Raw genomic sequence first — 23,661 nt, forward strand, 5'->3', positions numbered from 1 at the left:
TTGAGCACAGGAGGATGCATAAATCTCACAAGGTTGGCAGCCATTTAAGCCTTCCCTCCTCCACAGAAAGTCCTACATCTTACCACCTGAGCACGGCATTCCTTAAAAACATTTAAGCCTGCTCCATTCCATTTTTCTTTACTGTGTCCATTTAGATATAAAGGGATAGGAGATGTTGCTGAGGAATTATTCTGATGTAGTCTCCGCCCCCAGATTTTACTACGCCCCGTGAAATCCTAGCAGTGCCCCCTTCAACCAATCCTGGCCCCACACGTCACCCCTGGTTGTCGCCCAATAAAAAGCCCCCTCACCCCCCCCCTCTGGGCTCTCAGCTCCCCCTCTCTCAGATCTCGCTCCCCTCTCTCACCCCGTGGTCAGGTAGTGGGGATGGCCATTGTCGGCTGACTCCACGTGGCCTAAGCCACCCCCCCATCCTATAATAAAGATTTGTGTACCCCTTTGCTCCGGACGTCCACTCTCTTCTCCGCGGTGCAGCCCGACACCTGACGTCTACAACAACAATTCTGCTTCTCCCTCTGCCAGCAACTCTGACAGAGCTGAGATGATGGTCTGGCACATGGAAATATACATTCCCTGCCTACCTTTTCAAAATTCTTAGTATTCTACCCATTTGAATTAGCAATTTCAGTAATCAGCATCTATGCTAATAACAATAAATAATGATTATTATAATAACTATAATTATTATTACTAGTTTCTGAAAAAGCGTTAATTGGAATTTCTGAGTGACCAGTGAGGAACTCAGGGCTTTGGAAACATTGCCAGGAGCACAAAGAGAATCATTGGGGCCAGGTGGTGGTGCACCTGGTTGAGTGCTCACTTTACAGTGTGCAAGGATCCAGGTTCGAGCCCCCGGTCCTCATCTGCAGAGGGAAGCTTCACAAGTGGTGAAGCAGTGCTGCCGGTATCTCTCTGTCTCTCTCCCTCTCTTTCACCCCCTTCCCTCTCAATTTCTGACTGTCTCTATCCAACAAATAAATAAAGATAAAACATTAAAAACAAAAAAAAAGAGTGATTGAATTCCTTGCTTTAAAGGAAAAGGGATGGTTTTTCTTGTTTTTTGTGGGGTGGATGAAGTGTATGGCTGTTGGAAGTCTGTCTTTACTTCTGGAGCTTTACCCCACTCTTTAGTCTGGATATGAGGCAGCAGGGGGCACTGTGGGCCTGCCTTTCAGAATGGAGGAGTCTCAGTTGGGTAGCCAGGCTCTGAGACCTGCTATACCACGAACTGGGAAATCCCAGAGGTTCAGAACAGTCTCCAGCCCCACCACATACACACTTCTCAACCCATTTAGTCTCAGTTACATCAAGGGAGGGGGCAGATTTGCATGGAGTATGCCCTCTGCTTTCCTGTGAGAAACAAGATAAAAGAGACAGTGCTGTCCATTTCCTTGTGAGCTCAGAAGAACTTGCAGTGTCGTCACCATGAACTGGACCCCACTCCTCCTCACCCTTCTCACTCATTTTCCAGGCATCTGACTATTGAAATCAAAAGGAGTCATCCTGGGGGGGACAGAAAAGAGAGATTTATCTATATACATTGGGGAATCACTATGTGCAATAATCCTAATCTCACGTTTGTGTTTTCATTCCTCTGTTGCAGGGTCCTGGGCTCAGTTTCAACTGACACAAGAGGCCTCAGTGTCAGGCTCTGTGGGACAGAAGGTCACTCTCACATGCACTGGGAGTAGCAGCAATATTGGGACCTATGGTGCAGGCTGGTACCAGCAGGTTCCTGGTGCTGCCCCTAAAACTGTCATGATTGGAAATTCACGGCCTTCAGGAATCCCAGATAGATTCTCCGGTTCTAGATCTGGCAACACGGCCTCTCTCACCATCTCAAGTCTCCAGCCTGAGGACGAGGCTGACTATTACTGTAATACATATGATGATAGTGATTATAATAGCACAGTGACTCAGGCCTTTGGGGAACTGAGACAAAAACCTTTCCTTGTGACCCAAGACCACCGCCATGAGATTCTGTGATAAAACCTCAACAAAAAGGTGATTGTAAAGACCTTAAGGGTCTCAATTTGACTTTCCACATTCTGGCCCACTTAATAGGGTATACTAATGCATTAGCATACTATGATGATAGATGCTATTCCTATATTTAATAGGAAAATCAGCAGAGAAACACAAAACCTATCTTCATTTATCTAATACTGCAGGGGTAAAATCAAGATAGCACATTTTGAAAAAAAGGACAAATGTTTTGTCACCTGAAGTTTGAAAAGATCTCTGAACCTGTCCCAGGGATGGTGTTTTAGAAGGTCCATGGGTGGAAGTCAGGTGGTGGCACAGCGGGTTAAGCACACGTGGCACAAAGTGCAAGGACAGGAGTAAAGATCCTAGTTCGAGCCCCCCGCAACCCACCTGCAGGGGAATCACTTCACAAGCGTTGAAGCAGGTCTGCAGGTGTCTATCTTTCTCTCCCCCTCTCTGCCTTCCCTTCCTCTCTCCATTTCTCTCTGTCCTATCCAACAACAACGACAACAATGTTAAACAACAAGGGCAACAAAAGGGAAAATAAATTTAAAAAAAAAAAAAAAGTCCATGGATGAGTCACAGCTGACACCATTCAAGGTCCCTGGGGTCAAACTACAAAGCACAGTGTACCTCCATCTCAGCTAGAGGCAGTGTTTCCTTCCTGCCCCTGATGAAAAAAAAAAAAAAAAAAGTTTCCCTTTGCCCATTATCAGTCCAATTAATGAGAGAATGTCACCAGACAATAAATGGAAGTCACCACACATACAACCTCCGATATCCTCCAGTGAGGTCTTTAGATCCAACAGCTCCTGGACCTGCTACTTAAGTTTGTGCAGGGTTCTGTTCTAGGAGGGGAGAGTGTATATATATCTCATTGTGAGACTACACTAACTCTGTGCAAGTTCCTTTTTTAAAATTTGTATTAGTTATTTAAGACTAATTTATAAAACTGTGAGATAAAAGGGGTATAATTCCATACTATTTGCTCCATCAGAGTTCTGTGTCCCCATTCCCTCTACTGGAAGCTGCAGTCGTCCTAAAGTCAAAGATACAAGTTAACTATCATTTCTGTAACTACTATATATATTTATATATATTTGCTTTCTTTTCCTTTCTAAGTCACACTTACACCTTTTACTACTTCTGAATGTTCTTCCTTTCTTTCTTCTTCTTTTCTCTGGGTTCTGATGAATTGAAATTCAGAGCCCTTTGCTCATCTTCGCTTAACATTTCTCCCCCTCTGGGAATATGAACCAGAGTTCCTTATGGTGTGTAGGAGGTGGGAGTTCTGGCATCTGTAATGACTTCTGTACTGGACATTGGTCTTGGCGGGTTGCTTCAGACCCCCAGCCTGCTTCTTTTTTCCTACTGGAATAGGATTCTCATGAATTAAGGTTCCAGGACTTATTGGTGAGGTTGTCTGCCCAAAGAAGTCAAGATAGAATCGTAGTAGCAGCTGCAAATTGGTGGCTGTGGCTTGGTGAGTTTCTAAAGAAATCCTGGTCATTGTTTGCTGAGATTTCAGGTGATTTTCATTGGTTTTTTCCAAGTTAAAGGGAAGTGCAAAGTGTTTCTGCTGCTACTCCATAAGCAAGCTTCTGCAAGTCCTCTCTGCAATTTCCTGATTGTCTTTCCATTATCATTTCAATATGAATCCAGTGTAAGAATGAACTATCTGGTGGACATTTGCCAAGAGCTACATTTAAAATTAATACAAAATAGGGAGTCGGTTGGTAGCACAACAGGTTAAGCGCACCTGGTGCAGAGCGCAAGGACCAGCAGAAGGATCACAGTTCAAGCCCCTGGCTTCCCACCTGCAGAGGAGTCGTTTTCACAGGCAATGAAGCAGGTCTGCAGATGTCTGTCTTTCTCTCCCTTTCTCTGTCTTCCCCTCCTCTCTCCATTTCTCTCTGTCCTATCTGACAACGATGACATCAATAACAACAACAATAATAACTACAACAACAATAAAAACCAAGGGCAACAAAAGGGAAAATAAATAAATAAATGTAAAAAAAATTTAAATTAATACAAAACCAATCTGGGGAATATTTGCTATGCCATTTAAGGCTAATTTTAAACCTCCAGTTTCAAATTTACCATTTGTCCCTTTAAGTGTATCTTAGTGTTTGTGCAGACAAATAGCTAAGCTAACAGAATATCAGTGCATCTCTGTAAACTCACAGCTGTGTTTGCACAAGTGTATACTAACTTAGTCAAATCCTAAATGCTACCTTCCCTGTCTCCAAGGACAATGAACATATAGATCTGCTGAACTGAGAGCTACTTAGGTTAATTGCAAACAGACAAAGTCCAATGGAATTGATCATTTTAATTGAAAGCTTTAAATCATTTTATGGGATCCATATCTTTGTGCCTCCAACAATGTTGACCCTTTCAATCTCTCTCCACCGAATTTTTGCCTCAGCACCATATTATTTTTGCACAGAGCTTGCTTCTTTCCCATCACTGACGTTCCAAATTCATATCACACAGACATGGCACCTAGGTCACTCCCCCAAGCCAATGTTTATTTGTCGTCTGCATTGGTTTATCGAGCACTTTGCTTCCTTATTCTAACTGTAGAAATATGTGTTGTGAGTAAGCAATATCTCACTGATAAAATGCATAGGTACAAATGATATTTAGGCACTGACTTCTGAAACAAGAAAGAAGACTTCCTTTCACTAGAAAGCAAGAAGCAACTCAAATATAGTTTCCAAAGTTGAAATAAATGGTTTATTTGCTGAGTGATTTTAATTTTTTTTTCACAAAAATTATTACTGGGACTCATATCCTATATGATGACTCCACTTCCCCAGTTAGCTTTTTTTTTTCTTTATCTTTGATAGAAAGTGAGGTACACGTAAGGATCCTGGTTCGAGCCCTTGGCTCCCCACCTGCAGGGGAGTCGCTTCACAGGCCGTGAAGCAGGTCTGCAGGTGTCTGTCTTTTTCTCCCCCTCTGTCTTCCCCTCCTCTCTCCATTTCTCCCTGTCCTATCCAACAACAATAACAGCAACAATAACAATGATAAACAACAAGGGCAACAAAAGTGAAAATAAATAAATATTTAAAAAAAAAAGAAAGTGAGGTACAAAGAAAGGTAGAGAGAGAAAGAGAAAGGGATCCACAGAGAGAAAGAAAATACCTGTAACGTCCCTTTGCATTCAGAAACTTGGGTGTTAAACCTGTATCCTCTTGCACTGCAATGTGTGTGCTCCAGAGGGTGTGTGGCCACCTGGTCCCTAGCAGTTAGGGTCTCAAATAAAAAATAAACAGTGAGAGAAAATGGTTGTTGTAGAGAAGCCTGGCCAGGCTCCAAAGAGGATCCTCACGGGGCCAATGTAATAGACAAGAAGTATGGACCACTTACTTTCTTTCTGTTAAAGAAAAAAATAATTAAGTAGGAAAAAGTCATGAGCCTCAGAGTTTCTACCAGAGTCTTCTCTTTTGATAAGTAGATAAACTTGAATACACAAACACCATTCATCCCTCTACATTTATTCTGGCTTTGGCGTCACCTTACCTAACATGTCCACCCTGTGACAACTAGTGGGGATATTAGAAAAATAAGCATTTGTTCTTAAATGGCATCCACCTCCTTCTCATGAATAGAACAGTGGTTATAATTCATCCACATTGCTAATTCTTTTGTTTTAAATATTTATTTATTTATTTACTTATTCCCTTTTGTTGCCCTTGTTGTAGTTATTATTGTTGTAGTTATTGATGTCGTCCTTGTTGGATAGGAGAGAGAGAAATGGAGAGAGTAGGGGAAAACAGAGGGGGAGAGAAAGACAGATACCTGCAGACATGCTTCACTGCTTGTGAAGCGACTCCCCTGCAGGTGGGGAGCTGGGGACTTGAAACAGGATCCTTAGGCTGGTGCTTGCGCTTTGCACCACGTGAGCTTAACCCACTGTACTACTGCCTGACTCGCCACATTGCTAATTCTTTTTTTTACTATTGGGGAATTAATGTTTTACATTCAACAGTAAGTACAATAGTTTGTACATGCATAACATTCCCCAGTTTCCCATATAACAATACAACCCCCACTAGGTCCTCTGAATCCTTCATTATTATTATTTGTTGTAATTAAAATTAAAGGGTCTTTGGCTGCAGCAGAACCTGAGGGGTGTCTGTCAGCGGGTTTAAACAAATCAAGGTTTTATTAGGGTGGTACAAAGGTATGGGACATATATTTTAGGTACTGAAAAAATAAGCAATTAATCACAGGCCTGAGATTAAGCTAGTCACAGAAGTCCGTGAAATTGTTACCCAAAATTCAGTCCCATGAGATAAACAATTATCAGACAAGATATAGGTTACTCATGGCTGTAGAGGAGTCTTAGAGTTTACTGGCTAGCTGAGTCACATGTGTTCAGTTCCCAGGAGAAGTCGCCAAGCAGACACCTCGAACAGCCTCAACCAAGATGCATCTGACCAGGAGAAGAAGCAGCAGCCCAAGAGGCTGAATTTCCAATCCATCCACCCACAGTCCAGTGTGCATTTGCGTAGATTGTTGTATGCTATCACCAGGCTGATGTCAGCCGAGAATTGTGTCCAACTTCCTATGGCCAGCAGTAATACTGCACATCACAACAATTGCCATTATTACTAGTTTCTGGGGCGGGGGGGAGTGTTTATTGGACTTTCTGAGTGACCAATGAGCAACTCATAGATTTGACAACAATATCAGGAGCACAAAGATAATGATTGAATTCTTTGCTTCCTAGGGAAAGGGAAGGTCTTCCTTGTTTCTGTGGGGTGGATGCAGAATCTGACTGAAGTCTGTCTTCTGGAGCTTTACCTCACTCTGATGTCATCTGGATATGCGACAGCAGGGGGCACTGTGGTTCTGCCTTTCAGACTGGAGGAGGCTCAGCTGGGTAACCAGGCTCTGGGACCCTGCTGCACCAATAACTTAGAACTCCCAGAGGTTCACAGAAGTCACTAAACCCACCACATGCACAATTATCTACCCATTTAGTCCCAGTTACATCAGGGGAGGGGGATGATTTGCATGGAGTATGCCCTCTGTTTTCCCATGAGGGAGAAGATAAAAGAGACAGTGCTGTTCTCTTACTGTGAGCTCAGAAGCAGAGCCTGCAGTGTTGCCACCATGAACTGGACCCCACTCCTCCTCACCCTTCTCACTCATTTTCCAGGTATCTGACTACTGAAATCAAAGGGGGTAGTCCCAGGGGGCAGAAAAGAGAGATTTCTCTGTATACAATGGGGAATCATTATGTGCATTAATCCTCATCTCACATTTGTGTTTTCATTCCTCTGTTGTAGGGTCCTGGGCTCAGTCTCAACTGACACAAGAAGCCTCAGTGTCAGGGTCTGTGGGACAGAAGGTCACTCTCACGTGCACTGGGAGTAGGAGCAATGTTGGGATCTATGGTGCAGGCTGGTACCAGCAGGTTCCTGGTGCTGCCCCTAAAACTGTCATGATACGCACTACACGGCCCTCGGGAATCTCAGATCGCTTTTCTGGCTCTCTGTCTGGTAACACAGCCTCCCTCACCATCTCAAGTCTCCAGCCTGAGGATGAAGCCGATTATTGCTGTTCTGCATATGATGGTAATAGTAATTAACACCGTGTTTCAGACCTTTGGGGAACTGAGACAAAAAACTTTCCTTGTTCCCCATGACCACCCCCATGACAGTCTATGATAAACCTCAGCAAAGAGGTGACTCTGTGGACCTACTAGTGTCTGAGTATGACTTTTTAATTTCAGACCTATTTTATTATTGTTTTATTTATTTATTGGATAGAGACAGCCAGAAATCATGAGGGAAAGGGATGATAGAGAGAGAGACAAGAGACACCTGCAACACTGCTTCACCACGTGGAAAGCTTTCCCCCTGCAGGTGGGAACTGGGGGCTCAAACCTGGGTCCTTGTACATTGCAACATGTGTGCTCAACCAAGTATGCCCTATTTTATAGGCCTAGTGATAGTCACACTTTCATATTGCCTTGTCTTACATAGCTTTCTTGATCTATAAATGGCATGCAATACATTTTACCCATTTAAGGTGAATTTAAATTCACCCTTTTATAGCATGCATCTAAAGAAGTGTGTCACAAGTAGTGAAATAGTTAAAGGTCACGATTCCCAATATAGTATTTTTTACATCAACTTTTTCCCCCTTTGGTTTTCTTGTATGTCAATTACTTCTTTTAATTAAACATTATTTATTTATTCTTAAATTGATTAGTGATTTAATATTGATTTACAAAATTAAAAGATATCAGGGGTATCATTTTGCACCATTCCCACCACCCAAGTTCTGAATCCCTAACCCCTCCATCAGAAGCTACAGCAGTTCCCCTAAGTTTCCAGATAGGGGTTAACTATTATTTCTACAGCTATCTGCCTATATTTGTATATTTGTGCCAGATTTTTCCATGTTCCCATCTTCTCTTCCTTTCTAAGTCACACCTACACCTATTACTACATCCAAATGTCCCTCCTTTTTTTCTCTTCTCTCTCCCAGTTCTGGTGGAATTGATGTTCAGAGAGCTCTGGTCATCTTCCCCTTATCATTTCTCTTCTATTGAGAGTATGGACCAAAATTCTTTTGTGCGTGCAGAAAGTGGAAGTTCTGGCTTCTGTAATTGCTTCTCCACTGGACATGGGTGTTGGCAACCTAATACAACATTATTTTTCCCCTTTTATTGGGGTATTAATTGTTTACAGTCAACAGTAAGATAACAGTAGTTAGTACATGTGTAACATATCTCAGTTTTCCACATAATAATGTAACCCCTCTGCCATCATGTTCCAGGACAAGAAACCGCATCTCCATCCTACCCCTAGCATCTTATTTTGCTGCAATACACCCAAACCACAGAGAAATACCACAGCGCCACTGCTTCCTTGAACTCCTTAGTGATCCCATGTGCTGTATGGGGTGGGAGGACCTGAACCTGAGTTGCTCTCATGGCAAACCAGGTGCCCTCTCAGGCAAGCTAACTCCTCCAGCCTTCCCTACAGCCCCATCATGTTTGCCATCAAACTGTTATCTATTTCAAATGTGAGCCTTTGGAAAGAATTATGAAATAGGTTAAGCAGCTAAATATTTGCTGTGTTTTAAAATAGTAGCTTATAAATTATATTCACTGTAATGACTTTGTACATAATTAAACTTAAAGCAGTAGCTTTTAAGTCCAGTCGAAGATCTGCTTTGTAGTTTCCCTTCTGTTCTTCAATTACCTTTTTTTTTTAATCACCATCAAGGTTATCACTGAAGCTCAGTGTCTGCACAGTGAAATCTACCACTTTTGGTGGTCATTTTTTTCCTTTTATTTTATAGATAGAGACCATTATAAATTGAGGGAAATGCTGAGGGAGAAAGAAAAAAAAATCCACAACACTGCTTGTGAACTTCCCTCCCCAAGTAGGGCTAGAATCTTGAATCCCCTGGTCCTTGCACATTGGTTCTCTATTGGGGACGCCACTATCTGGTCCCATTTCCACATATGTATTATATATTATTATAATCTCGAACTTTAGTATATTTTCATAAACAAAGTTGTAATGGCAATAATAACTACAAGGGCAACAACAGGGGCAACAACATGGGGGGAAAAATGGCCTCCAGGAGCAGCAGATTTGTAGTGCAGGCACTATGCAATATAACACTGGAGGCAGAAAAAGGAAAACAAAATTAAAAAATAAATAAATACCTGAAACCTGGTGTGATCCAAGGGTCTTGAGTGTGTTTGATCAACGCCAATCTGAAACATTAAAAAAAAAAATGATGGCGGGATTTAGGGTAAGGCTTCAGGCTACGTGCTCTAGCAGAAATTGGATCTTGGAGTTGAGATGGTTCTCGCTGCTCTTATGTAGCAGAAAGGACTCTGTGATAGGTGTTCTTTCTTTTCTGGACTAAATAAGGAATTTTTTTTATTAATGTTTCTTTTCTTTGATAGAACAGAGAGAAATTGAGAGGGAAGAGGGAGATGGGGATAAAAAAATTGTAAACATGCTTTCTTTATTTTGTTTTTTTTCATTTAAATAAGATTTTAACTTCATTTCAAATCTTGGGAAGATACACAGAAAAGCAAGTGTATTTTTGAAAACAAAACTCATAGATAATTGTGATGCCCATTTTGGAAACCACCAACTTTTTAGCTGTGATAATCATGCTTTATGGTGATGTTTTTTAATTAATAGTTTTTTAGGGATTGTGTTTACACATTGTGTTTGTACTTTAAGTTGTTATTAAAATTACAAAGAAGGGGGTCGGGCTGTGGCGCAGTGCGTTAAGCGCATGTGGCGCAAAGCCCAGGAACCGGCATAGGGATCCCGGTTCGAGCCCCCGGCTCCCCACCTGCAGGGGAGTCGCTTCACAGGCGGTGAAGCAGGTCTGCAGGTATCTATCTTTCACTCCCCCTCTCTGTCTTCCCCTCCTCTCTCCATTTTTCTCTGTCCTATCCAACAACGAACAACATCAACAATGGCAATAATAATAACCACAACGAGGCTACAACAACAAGGGCAACAAAAAGTGGGGAAAAAATGGCCTCCAGGAGTGGTGGATTCATGGTGCAGGCACCGAGCCCAGCAATAACCCTGGAGGAAAAAAAAGAAAAAAAAATTACACAGAATTTGTTTTGCTAATTCAGGAAATATTTTTAAAATACTGAATGAAATTAATTTTCTTCACATAACTCATGAGTATCTGTGTATTTGTCTTCAATAACCCCATCATCATCTATCACAAACGATTATGGTTGTTTCAATATTACTGTAGCTTCTTCAGAATTCATATTTGGTATCTGTGAAAGACAAATATTCATAGGTTTCCACCTCATGTCCTTCTAGGCGATGATGACTATAGATAAGCAGATAATTATACCACACTGGGCATTTGATTGCAATAAAAATTGGGACTGAAGTGATCGATACACTGACAACCACACTGACAAGAAAAATCCAACTTTTCCCAAGAGGTTCCTGTTCTGAGTTTCTTGTTAAGTTGCTCAAAGAGCTGTTAAATGTGGAGTTCCTAATGGACTGAAAATGAGTATAAAAATCCTCAGTTATGGGTGAAGGAAATTTTGAGTAGCATTCCTCTGGATAAGTCACTATTTTGATACTGTAGCTTTTCAGGAGATCTGGGTCACTGCATGTGGTGATGTTCTCATTTTCTAGTGTCACATTTGATGTGTTCAACCACTTCTGCAAAGTCGGTAGATTGCAAGAGCAGTTTCATGGGTTTCCATATAAAGTTATTGAGTTCAGGTGGAAAAGTTATGGTACATGAAAATAACTTATTACATTGCCTTGCAGATTCAGTAGTATTGGGCTTTTAGAGGTGGGAATATATCAGGATTCACTTGTGATATTTTGTTTTGGCAGAGATATAACTGTTTTAGGTTTTTTTAACTTGCAAATGTACCCTGCTATATTATGTGTATGGAATTTCTACAGATATTTAAAACTCCTAGACTGGAGAGGTTACTAAAGCTATTAGTATGTAAAATAAAGATAGTATTCTGAATCCAATAGAGGTGAGTGAATAAAAAATATTTCTATAGAACTATCGTGTCTCTAACATTTAGAATAATTTGGTTATAACTGAGATCAAGAATAGTAACACTTCTATTGATGTCTGCTGGAATCAAAGAATAATTCTTTTCTGTGAAATTATATTTGACTTCTTTTAGTGGCCAGGCAGTGGCATACCCAGTTGAGTGCATACATCATCATGTACAAGGGCTGGGGAGTAGTAGATTAGTTGTGCAGGCACCAAGGCCCAGTGATAACCCTGTGTTTTAGATGTATGGCTTTCATCTGTTAATAATAGCATAGAGAAGGGCCAAAACACAATGGTGATGCATGTGGTTTTCATGTCAGAGACGGTGGGTTCCTGAAGTCATTCTAGTCCTGTCTTGTTGCAGGCCCAGGTGGTCTCCTTTGATATTCCTAGTTGACTCAGAAGAAGAGAGGAGAGAAACACAGCTGTTGCTGCTCCGTAGCCCTGCCTCCCTATTAGTGAAACTCCTTAAACATGCTTTCTTTACATCTGGGAAAGCTTCTGTTCCTGCAGGTGAGGAAGGAATGCTTTCTGTAAAAAAAAAAAAAAAAAAAAAAAAAAAGACCTAAGTAGATTAGAAAGATAGCACAGCAGGTAGGCTAACAAAGAAAGCTCCAATACTGAGGTATCTCTGTCTCTCTGTTTCTATGCGTAAGGCACCCAGACTAAAAAGGAAGGAAGGAAGGAAAGAAGGAAAGAAGAAAGGAAGGAAGGAAGGAAGGAAGGAAGGAAGGAAGGAAGGAAGGAAGGAAGGAAGGAAGGAAAGAAGGGAGGGAGGGAGGGAGGGAGGAAGGGAGGAAAGGAGGGAGGGAGGAAGAAAGAGTAAAGTCACAGTGAGTCTGAGACTGGAATCGTCAAAAGCACCTTCACCTTCAGAGACACCGAGTTGCTGCTTCAATCCAGCAAGCCATGGCCTGTGCTACTGCTTTAAGTTTAATTATGTACAAAGTCATTAGTGAATTTAATTTATAAGCTACTATTTTAAAAAACAGCAATTTAGCTGCTTAACCTATTTCATAATTCTTTCCAAAGGCTCACATTTTAAATAGATAACAGTTTGATGGCACAGCATGATGGGGCTGTGGGGAAGGCTGGAGGAGTCAGCTTGCCTGAGAGGGCACCTGGTTTGCCATGAAAGCAACTCAGGTTCAAGACCCTCCACCCCCATACAGCACATTGGAGCACTAAGGAATTCAAGGAAGCTGTGGTGCTGTGATATTTCTCTTTCTCTTTCCCTTTTCTCTCTGAAAAGGTTGGCTCAGAGCATTAGTTAAGTCCAAGAGACAACAGAGTGATCAGTAATGAGGATAACGAATAAGTTATGACACATTGTCATATTAAATCTCACAGTCCCCATAGCAGTGGCATTTAACTGAGTGACACACCTGCTAAGTGAGAAGGGCATGTGATGCAAAGCAGAATCCATTCTCAGGGTCTTTTCCAGCTCCATTCCCTTGACAAATATTCAGTCTACTCCTCCCAAAGAAAGATGTTCCAAGTCAGAGAAGCAGTTTCTCGTGTAACATTCACACCTTGCCATGAGTGTGTCCTGGGCTCGAGTCCCAGTGACTTATCCAGAGGAATGCTACTCAAAATTTCCTTCACCCATAACTGAGGATTTTTACACTCATTTTCAGTCCATTAGCAACTCCACATTTAGCAGCTCTTTGAACAACTTAACAAGAAACTCAGAACAGGAACCTCTTGGGAAAAGTTGGATATTTTTTTTAAGGTGAATGTGCAGGAGAAAGGACCAGAACAGCATCACTTGAGCACATAAGATACCAGGAATCAAACTCAGAGTGACCTCAGAGTGACTTTTGAGAGTCCCCCTCTTTATCCAATGGGCCACCTCCCAGAGGGCCCCAAGATGGGACACCTCTGTGTAAATATAGAGCCCCTTCCAGGATCTGCTTTGACCTCTCAGTCCTGCTCCCACTGCTGCCCATCTGCCACCAGTCAGATGACATCACACAATCAGGTGCCTCCTTCACAACAGTCTCAGCCTAGAGCAGTGATGATTCATAAAGGAGCTTGCGACTGCTTCAGGTTCAAGCCATGGCGTCCTAGCAAACGAGCAGTTGACGGAAACCAGAAACTTGTGCGGCTAGTAGACAGTATTGTGGATAAGGAGCTAGAATAGAAGCGAGATGAAAGGGGAGCAGTTAGGATCACTAGGGGTCAGAGGAGGAGGAGGGAGGAGAGGAGGAAGAGGAGGGAGCCAGTTAATGCACCTAAGTCAGTCGATGGACAGAGCAGTAGTTGAAGCCGCAGAGAGGACAGCTAGAGTGCTGGAGACCTTGAGGAGAGCAGAGGCAAACAGAACCTCAGTGCAGGGCCTGGGGAGTAAGGGCACTACTTGCTCCACCTATAGCCCATCCACTCATTCAGCAACCAGCATTCCCTCATTGACGGACTCAGAATGGCAAACTTTCAATGCATATAACAAGTAGGTTTGCTTTCCTTCTCTTGTGAGTAAAGGTAGGGGAATGTTCATTTCTCAGGGGTCAGTGAGTCACAAGAATGTGAGTCACACAGGCCTCTGAAACTAACACTGGGACCTTTGAGTAGATATCTCCCAGCTTTAGTCCTCTTGGCCATTTGAGAGATTAAGCTAAAAGTCCCACTTAACTTCCCAGCTCGGGATATGGATCAACCTGCCAATGTCCATGTCCAATGGAGAAGCTATTACAAAAGCCAGACCTTCCACCTTCTGTACCCCATAATGATTCTGGGTCCATACTCCCAGAGGGATAAATAATAAGAAATTTTCCAATGAGGGAATTGGGGAGATGTGCTGTAGAACTCAAGTGGTGGGAATTGTGTGAAATTATACCTCTCTTATCCAACGGATTTGTCAATCATAATGAAATCAATAATAAAAAAAATCCCCCCACCTACACAGTGGGCCTTTTCAGGAAAATTCCACTGATAAAGGAAGGAGTAGGTCAATTTTCTTGTTTACAAAAATAAATAAATAAATTCCCAGCTCAAGGTTGGTATACACAAATCTCAATAAATGCTGCTATGGAAAGAACATTAAGAAACTCACAGGCAAAGAAAAAAAAGGAAATCAAAATTATAAGTTTTTATAAATTAACTGTACTTAAGAAAATAGTTCTTTTAGCCCAGTTTTATATAAAATTGTTCTTTCTTGCTAAGTCATAGTAGCATAAGACTTTAAAATAACATTGCTAAACATGTACTCTATTTGATATCTAATAAGGTTAAGAATCAAAAGGTCTTAGATGTGACTGTGCTTCAGCAGATTTCAAATATTCTCTGAATTAAAAAAGCACTCTGGGGGCCAGGTGGTGGTGCACCTGGTTGAGTGTACAGCCTGTAATGTGCAAGGATCTGGGTTCCAGACACCTCCCTCGGTCCCCACCTGCAGAGAAAAAGCTTCATGAGTGGTGAAGCAGTGTTGCAGGTGTCTCTCTGTCTCTCTTCCCTAAAGCTCTCTTCCCTCTCAATTTCTGGCTGCCTCTATCTAATAAATAAATAAATATAATTTTTAAATGTTTTAAAATACTCTCTGTTGTTTCTTGGACCTAACTAATGCTCTGAGTCAACTTTTTCAGAGAGAAAAGGGAAAGATAAAGAGAAATACCACAACACCACAGCTTCCTTAAATTCCTTAGTGCTCCCATGTGCTGTATGGGGGTGGGGGGACTTGAACTTGAGTTGTTCTCATGGCAAACCAGGTGCCCTCTCAGGCAAGCTAACTCCTCCAGCCCTCCCCATACCCCTATCATACTTTGACATCAAACTGTTATCTATTTAAAATGTGAGCCTTTGGAAAGAATCATGAAATAGGTTAAGAATGCTAGATATTTGATGCTTTTTTAAAATAATAGATTATAAATTATATTCACTGTAATGACTTTGTATATAGTTAGACTTAAAAAAGGCTTACCAGTTTGTTTTCTCCTCAAGAGTTATTGTTCTGATCAGAAAACACAAGTAGAATCTGAACTGGAATTGGAATATTGCACCAAAGTAAAAGACTCTGGGGTGGGGGTGGGGGGATACAGGTCCAAAAAGGATGACAGAGGACCTCTAGTGGGGCTTGTGTTGTTACATGGAAATCTGGGAAATGTTATGCATGTACAAACTATTGTATTTACTGTCAAATGTAAAACATTAATTCCCCAATAGAGAAATTATTAAAAAAACGAGTTGCTATTCTTCTTCTTCTTCTAGCGTTTGCCCTTCTTCCGTAGCCAGTCAACAGCCTCAGGTTGAGCCTGATGTAAAGTTTCAAGACCTCCTTTGAATCTGGAGAGGTGGCAGTCATTGACTATGTGGGTCATAGTCTGTCTGTAGCCGCAGGGGCAGTTCGGGTCGTCTCTGGCTCCCCAGCGATGGAACATAGCGGTGCACCGGCCATGGCCTGTTCGATAGCGATTGAGGAGGGCCCAGTCATAACGTGCTAGGTCAAAGCCGCTTGCAGGGGTCTGTGATGAGGTGTTTGTTCTTGACCTCAGTTGACTGCCAGCTCTGTTTCCAAGAGACTGGAACAGAGAAGTTCAGTGTAGGCGTAGGGGACCAGATTGGGTGACGAGACATCAAACGTTGGACAGGGTGGACTCGAAGAGCAAGACCAACAGCTTGAAAGCTGTCAGGAGCTTGTTGCTGGCTTTGAAAGTGACTGGGATCCATGTGGATTCAGTCGGCTAGGAAGGATCGTCAGTTTCCCCAATGAATGGGTACTCACAGGATGCACCACGGGAAGGTCGATCCAATGCACCCCATAGGCCATGGTTTGCTGTATTGAAGATGAAGGTTCTTCTGACCATCCCAGCCTCAGACTCACTGTGGCTTTACTTGCACCTTCTTTTTTTGTAGTCCGGATGTCTCATGAATAAGGGACGGAGAGATAACTTAGCACTGGAGCTTTCTCTGTTGCCATAGGCCCTCCAATGTGATTCCAGGGCTTAAACCTGGGTGGTGCCCATAACAATGCAAGTACACTTCTTGGAGTACTATCTCCCTAGTCCTATTTAGGTTTTTTTTGGTTTTGTTTTTGCTTTTTTGTCAGAAAACATTTCTTCCTTACCTGCAGAAGGGAAGCTTAGCAAGCTCTGAAGCAGGTCTGCAGGTTTCTATCTGGTCTCTATCTCCATCTCCCCCTTCCTTCCCAATTTCTCTCTGTAGCAAATAAAAAGAAAATTTCCTTACTTGATCTAGAAAAAAAAAAAAGACACTTATCAAAGAGTCCTTTTCAGAAATTTCCTTTATGCTACATAAGAACAGTGAGACCCAACTCAACTCCAAGATCCAATTTCTGCCAGAGCATGTGGCCTGAAGCCTTTCCCCAAATCCCACCATCATTTCTTCTCTTTTTTTCTCACAAAATCTTAGAGACAGTTTATTTGCTAATTTCTTTCTTTCTTTCTCTTCTTTCTTTCTTTCTTCATTTCTTTCTCTTTCTTTCTGTCATTCTTTTTTTTTATTTCTTTATTGGGGAATTAATGTTTTACATTCAACAGTAAATACAATAGTTTGTACATGCATAACATTTCCCAGTTTTCCATATAACAATACAACCCCCACTAGGTCCTCTGTCATCCTTCTTGGACCTGTATTCTCCCCACCCATCCACCCCAGAGTCTTTTACTTTGCTGCAATATGCCAATTCCAGTTTGGGTTCTACTTGTATTTTCTTTTCTGATCTTGTTTTTCAACTTCTGCCTGAGAGTGAGATCCATTTCTTCTTTTTATGTTCCAGATCGGCATGGATCAAACACACCCAAGACCCTTGGATCTCATCAGGTTTCCTGGATTCAGTAGACATGAAAATTGAGGTAAGGATATACACCCACTGTAAACTAGGAAAAAGTCAATAATAGGACTCTGCCAAGTTACAATATTGGGATTTAGTGGAGAAGAGATGAGTTTCTAGATTGCCCATCAGGCTTATTTCAGGACTTGACAGAATCAGCACCACCTGCCCTCACAGCCTATCACTGGTGTTAATTTAAACAGGTGGTCACCCTAGACTGATGTGTCACAGAGGAGGATTTTGACTTGAATGAGTCCTAGATAGGTAAGTGACTCTTAAGGTGTTTCCTAGACCTCTGGAGAGATAAGACAACAGAGCTATGTCCCTGGGACTACATGAAGGGGAAGAGCAAGTGAAAATGATCAGGAAAAGCCTGGTTGTGCTTTTTTCTTTTTCCTTTCTTTTCCTTTCCTTTTCTTTTTTGAAGTGGGTGAGTTTACTGCACATGGAATATTTTGGAATCTCCACAAGCAAAGATGAAAGAATTAGCTTTAGACTTTCATTTCACCCTGCAGAACTGAGCTTATGGGGAAAGGGTGCTGGGAGATAATGGAACACAAGGTTAAGAGGGCCCAGTGGACTTTGGTGAGGGATGAGTATGGAAATACACTTTTAAAGAGGTAGGGAACTATACTTGTGCAGCAGTTTTCACCTTGTAAACCAAAGGCATCGCAGAAACAAAACTAGTATTGAAAAAGAAAAAGGAGTAAGGACTGGCTTTTCATAGGTGAAGAGACAGTGAGTTGGAAAGGTAGGAAGGCCTGAATGCAGAGCTGGGGCCCCTGTGGCTGCTTCTGTCTCTCAAGGATGTTGAAGGTAAAGGTTTCAACCAGGAGGCAGCAGAAGAGGTTGGGAGAAGACAGGTTTGAAAAGTGGTTGTGAAGCCCAACCAGGGCCCAGGGTAGGAGTGACAGACAGAGCCCACGGTCACTGGACATCTGTGCACTCCCCACTAAAAAATGGTCTCACCTTTCCCTCTGACAAGCCTTTAGGCAGCAACCACTGTCTGCCATCAAAGAGCCTAGGAGCCACAGAGCTCCAGGTGGATGAGGAATCCCTGCAAGGGCTCCAGGGCAAGGGCTCCAACTTGCAGTCTGGCAAGAGAAACATTTTCTATGACCAGAAGCAGCAGTGGCAGCAAAGGCTGGATGCTTACCGCCTGAAGCAGCAGCGGCGGCTGCAGCGGCTAGAAGACACCTTCAGGTGCTACAACATAGACCCCAACTACGCGATACCCAGAGAGAAGGGACGGCGGCCATTACCAAGGTTGAGGACAGAGGAGGCTGAGCGCTGGGAGAGCAAGATCCCTGAAAGGGAGTTGAGTCATATCCAGAGACACATCCACCGAACTGAGAGAGCCAGAGGCCTCCGGGACAAGTGCCAACTGGTGGCCCTGGACATTCCCAGTGAGGTGGGGCTCCCCAAAAAAGCAGCTGCTGAGAAGAAGGAAGTGACCATCACAGATGAACAGATGGCAATTAGGAGGATAAACAGCAAGCGACAGATGGCCAAGGTGACTGAGCAGATCAAGGAACATCAGGACCGGATGCTGCGAGGCCGTAGGCTCACGGAGCAGAGAAGAGCAGAGAAGGAGGCAAGCAGGATTCCCAGCCAGATCCTTCCTCTGCGCACACAGCTCAGGGGCAGAAGGACCTTCCAAGATTCCAGATAGGAGAAGTGGGTCACCACCTTCCCAGTCCCTGAGGACCCAGGTGGCAGAAAAGATGGAGAAGTCCACCCAGGAGGAGCCCAGGCAGAGCCCACCCCCCGAAAGGGTATTCCTGAAGGTACTGACCTTTTCTTGAAAAAATTAGCTCGTTCAGTTCCAACTGTAGTTTAAATTTGTTGAGTTTAGAAAATAATATTTAAGTTTATTTAGGTTCTGGACAAGTATTTTTCTCTCATGGGCACTAGTGCAGCCACATCATCTACACCCTAATCACATTTCTTTTATTTTTCTTTTATTAGTGATTTAATATTGATCTACAGAATTCTGCGATAACAGGGATGTAATTCCACACCGTTCCCACCACCAGAGTTCTGTGTCCTCTTGCCCTCCATTGGAAACTGTAGTAGTTCTCCCAAGGTCACAGATATGGGTTGACTACTATTTCTATATCCATTTATATTTGTATATATTTGCCCATCTTTTCTGTGGCGCTGCTTTCTCTTCTGAAGTCACACCTACACCTACTATTCCTTTTGAGTATTCTTCTATTTTTTCCTTTTCTCTCTCCGGGTCCTGAATTGTGGTTCAGACCCCTCTACTCTTGTTCTCTTATCATTTCTCCCCCTTTGGGAGTATGGAGCAAAATTCTTTCTGGGGTACACAAGTTGGGAGTTCTGTAATTGCTTCTGTAACTGCTTCTGCACTGGACATGGGTTTTGTTCTAGTGCATCCAATTCAGGCAAGTGTCCAGCACTCAACCTCTGCTAGTTCTGGCCAGAAACCAGCCACAGGCTTTGGAACCTCCAAGGTTTTCATCATGGCCCACAGCCTCGGCACGTTCTGAGAGCTCCTGCAGGGTCAGGATGGAAGAGAAATTGCTGACCACCCCGAAGATCCTCATCATCAGCGAGAACTGCATAGGCCAGTCCAGGTGAGGGGCTCTGTGTAGCAGTGAGTAGGAATGGTTCCTATGGGCTGGGTGGTCACTGCCCCCTAGGTGTTGCAAGGATGGTCAACAGAACAAACTTGTGTTGCCCCCACCCTTGTCACTTCTCTCCACCTCCCCCAATCTGTTGGACATTATTTCTCGAATCACTTATCAGAGTTGTAGCTTCCTTTCAGTATCTAATAGAAATATAAACTAATCTACCTGGAAAACCGTATGGAGAAATTAGAGTCTTGTATTGCTACCTCTGCCATGTCCTGCCCTGCACCACCTGTAAGAGCTACGGATATAAAATTTTTCATCATCTTTATTTATTTATTGGATAGAGGAAGCCAGAAATTGAAAGGGGAAGAGGGATAGAGAGAAAGAGGAACAGAGACACTTGTGAAGCTTTCCCCCTGGAGGTGAGGACCGGGGGCCTCGAACCTGGGTCCTTGTGCACTGAAACATGTGTGCTCAACCTGGTGTGCCACCTCTCATCCCCCAGAGCTACTGATTTATATTGTTCACATGTGCTGCTCTGCACTATATCAAATCCCTGCCTTTCCTCACAAAGTACAGATGTGAAAAACAAACAAAAAAATCTGTGTCTGAAATATTGACAATATTCAGTAAAAGTAAATAATCCTGTTATTTACTTAGATTACTGCTTTGTTCTTATTATCTCTCTATAAAGATCTCTGTCTTTATAATACTTTCTTTGGTAACCAAAATGTACACCATTTCTATTCTTAAATGATGGCTAACTGACTTTTTCTGAAATATATTTTTTAAACTTTTAAAAATTTTTACCTTTTGTTGCCTTTGTTGTTTATTGTCGTTGTTGTTATTGATGTCATTGTTGTTGGATAGGACAGAGAGAAATCAAAAGAGGAGGGGAAGACAGAGAGGGGAAGCGAAAGATAGACCACCTGCAGACCTACTTCACTGCCTGGGAAATGATGCCCCCTGAAGGTGGGGAGCCGGGGGCTCGAACCAGGATCCCTAAACCGGTCATTGCACTTTGTGCCATGTACACTTAACCCACTGTGCCACCACCCAGATCTCTCTGAAGTCTTTACTTTTATTAATTTGAGGTTTACTGTCGGGAAGAGAGCCAGGGTTACATGTCTGACAAGGCACACATACTATCCAGTGGGCTCTCAGACTCCTAAGTGGAAATTTTTTCTTTGTTGTATTTCTCTTTTATTTACTGGGGTTTTTTTATTAGTGATTTAATATTCATTTACAAAATTAGGAAACAACAGGGACATAATTCCACACACTTTCTCTGTTGTCAGTGGATGTGACAGTAGAGTGTGTTAACTTTGTGTTTCGGCCCTTGTTACTGTGTCTGACATGTATTATGAGCCCAAGATAATCAGTGATATGAAAGGCTATGTATAGAGCAGTGCTACTAAATGCATTTTTTAAAATTTCATAAGACAGAAAGAAATTGAGAGGGGGAGAGATAGAAAGGGAGAGAGAAAAACACCCGCACATCTTCTTCACCACTCATGAGACATCTCTCTGCAGGTGGGGAGCAAGGGACTTGAACCTGGATTCTTGTACATGGTATGTGTGCTCCACCAGGAGCACCACTGCCCAGGTCTATCAAATTACTTTAAAAAAAAAAAATAGAATTTGAGAATACCTATAAGTGGTTTGCCATGCTAGCTAATTAGAATGTGTTGGGTAGTAAGCCAGCTCCCCCCTGCTTAAAGCCTCTGTCTCTAATCCTGCTTAACTAAGCACCACCCTGCCGGTTTAACACTGCTGTCTATTTACATAACACTGTTGACTAAGCACCACCCTGCCTCCAGGGCATTGGTTTAATCCTCACTGGTTCGCCAGCTTTTTCCTTCTCCCCACCCCCTATCCTACTTACATCCTCTTCTGACCTGACAGTTCCACCTCAGGATATATAAGGACAGGACTGTGATTAGAGGTATCTTAGATTACGCTGTGTTCCACATGAATAAAGACTGAACTGCGTACCACTCAGTCACGAGTCTCTGGTCGTCTCTCTCTTCCTCCCATGAAGCTAGCCAGGCAAGAATGTGTGAGGAGGTAGAACTAATATTTGATATCACATGTTAGGGAGTGAGTGACAACATAAAGACCTAAGTTAGAGCAGGATTGTGGTGGGGGCTCTACTGAATTACTGGGTTATGAGAAAAGTCAGGACACATTCTTACATAGAAAAACAGAGAACTACATCATGATTTTTCTGACAACCCAAAGTTGTAGCATCAGCTCACTTTATTGCCTTCTCCTATAAACTGAAACATTTTGGTGAGAGTTAGATGATGATTCTTGCTCTAAAATTTCATTAAGGCAAACCTGAGCCATGAGTCGGGAGCCTGTACAGAAGCATCTTCCAGGCCATGGTGAGGGCACTAATAGGAAATGATCGTCTATTGATTGAGGATGGTGTCCTGGGACTTGCCATACTTCTCAGACCCATTAGCAGAAAGAAAGCAGCTTCATGCAAGTCAGTTTCCTCTTGCTTCCTGTTCAGTGTCACCTGGTAATCCATGGGGTAGGTCTTAAAAGAAGCAGCTGCTGGGACACCTGAATCACTTATTGCACAATGACTGAGATTGAGTGACAAAAGGGACATTTTCACCATACAGTTTCCTATGTCCCTGCTGATCTCCACCCTACATTTATTCTCTAAAAATCCTAAGGGTTAAATGATGAGTTCTATGAGTTTTCACACTTCTTACCCAATAAGTTGACCTGTCCCAACTCTAACCCCATTCCTGAAAACAGTTCTTAATTTCTTTTTTTTTATTAATTTATTTCTTTATTGGGAATTAATGTTTTACATTCAACAGTAAATACAATAGTTTGTACATGCATAACATTCCCCAGTTTCCCATTTAACAATACAACCCCCACTATGTCATTTATCATCCTTCATGGACCTGTATTCTTCCCACCCACCCACCCCAGAGTCTTTTACTTTGGTGCGATATGCTAATTCCATTTCGGGTTCTACTTCTGTTTTCTTTTCTGCACTTGTTTTTCAACTTCTGCCTGAGAGTGAGATCATCCCATATTCATCCTTCTGTTTCTGACTTATTTCACTCAACATGATTTTTTCAAGGTCCATCCAAGATCAACTGAAAACGGTGAAGTCACCATTTTTTACAGCTGAGTAGTATTCCATTGTGTATATAGACCACAACTTGCTCAGCCACTCATCTGTTGTTGGACACCTGGGTTGCTTTCAGGTTTGGCTATTACAAATTGTGCTGCCAAGAACATATGTGTACACAGATCTTTTTGGATGGATATGTTGGGTTCCTTAGGATATATCCCCAGGAGAGGAATTGCAGGATCATAGGGTAGGTCCATTTCTAGCTTTCTGAGAGTTCTCCAGACTGTTCTCCATAGAGGCTGGACCAATTGACATTCCCACCAGCAGTGCAGGAGGGTTCCTTTGACCCCACACCCTCTCCAGCATTTGCTGCTGTTACCTTTTCTGATGTATGACATTTTCACAGGAGTGAAGTGACATCTCATTGTTGTCTTGATTTGCATTTCTCTGACAATCAGAGACTTGGAGCATTTTTTCATGTGTTTCTCGGCCTTTTGGATCTCTTCTGTGGTGAATATTCTGTCCAATTCCTCCCCCCACTTTTGGATGGGGTTATTTGTTGTCTTGTTGTTGAGTCTGGCAAGCTCTTTATATATGTTGGTTATTAA

At 42.5% G+C, this 23,661-nt stretch overlaps 1 protein-coding gene, 1 pseudogene and 2 gene segments (V, D, J or C); 3 read left to right on the forward strand and 1 right to left on the reverse strand.

Moving 5' to 3' along the window:
- Positions 1–1,427: 1,427 nt before the first annotated feature.
- Positions 1,428–2,007, forward strand: LOC103118579 (immunoglobulin lambda variable 1-40-like). The segment is given in 2 exon segments: positions 1,428–1,492; positions 1,625–2,007. Coding segments are annotated over 2 exon segments (429 nt in total).
- A 5,101-nt stretch (positions 2,008–7,108) lies between these two features.
- Positions 7,109–7,615, forward strand: LOC103118580 (immunoglobulin lambda variable 1-40-like). The segment is given in 2 exon segments: positions 7,109–7,183; positions 7,314–7,615. Coding segments are annotated over 2 exon segments (348 nt in total).
- Positions 7,616–10,681: 3,066 nt separating this feature from the next.
- On the reverse strand, positions 10,682–11,883 carry LOC103118560 (leucine-rich repeat-containing protein 19-like; annotated as a pseudogene).
- Positions 11,884–13,721: 1,838 nt separating this feature from the next.
- LOC132539103 (uncharacterized) lies at positions 13,722–19,139 on the forward strand. The gene is made up of 3 exons (XM_060193307.1): positions 13,722–14,017; positions 17,300–17,375; positions 18,339–19,139. Exons 1-3 carry the CDS (start codon positions 13,797–13,799, stop codon positions 19,023–19,025), a joined length of 984 nt encoding a protein of 327 aa, XP_060049290.1. The 5' UTR covers positions 13,722–13,796; the 3' UTR covers positions 19,026–19,139.
- The last annotated feature ends 4,522 nt before the right edge of the window (positions 19,140–23,661 follow it).

Source organism: Erinaceus europaeus, chromosome 6, assembly GCF_950295315.1.
Source record: "Erinaceus europaeus chromosome 6, mEriEur2.1, whole genome shotgun sequence".
Lineage (NCBI taxonomy): Eukaryota > Metazoa > Chordata > Mammalia > Eulipotyphla > Erinaceidae > Erinaceus > Erinaceus europaeus.

Excerpts from the sequence above, each read along its gene's own strand:
- LOC132539103 (XM_060193307.1), top strand. The coding sequence starts at position 13,797 with ATGCACCTAAGTCAGTCGATGGACAGAGCAGTAGTTGAAGCCGCAGAG. Across the intron at positions 14,018-17,299 it reads ACTTTCAATGCATATAACAA|ATCGGCATGGATCAAACACA; the intron begins GTAGGTTTGCTT and ends TTTATGTTCCAG. Across the intron at positions 17,376-18,338 it reads CAGTAGACATGAAAATTGAG|CCTTTAGGCAGCAACCACTG; the intron begins GTAAGGATATAC and ends CCCTCTGACAAG.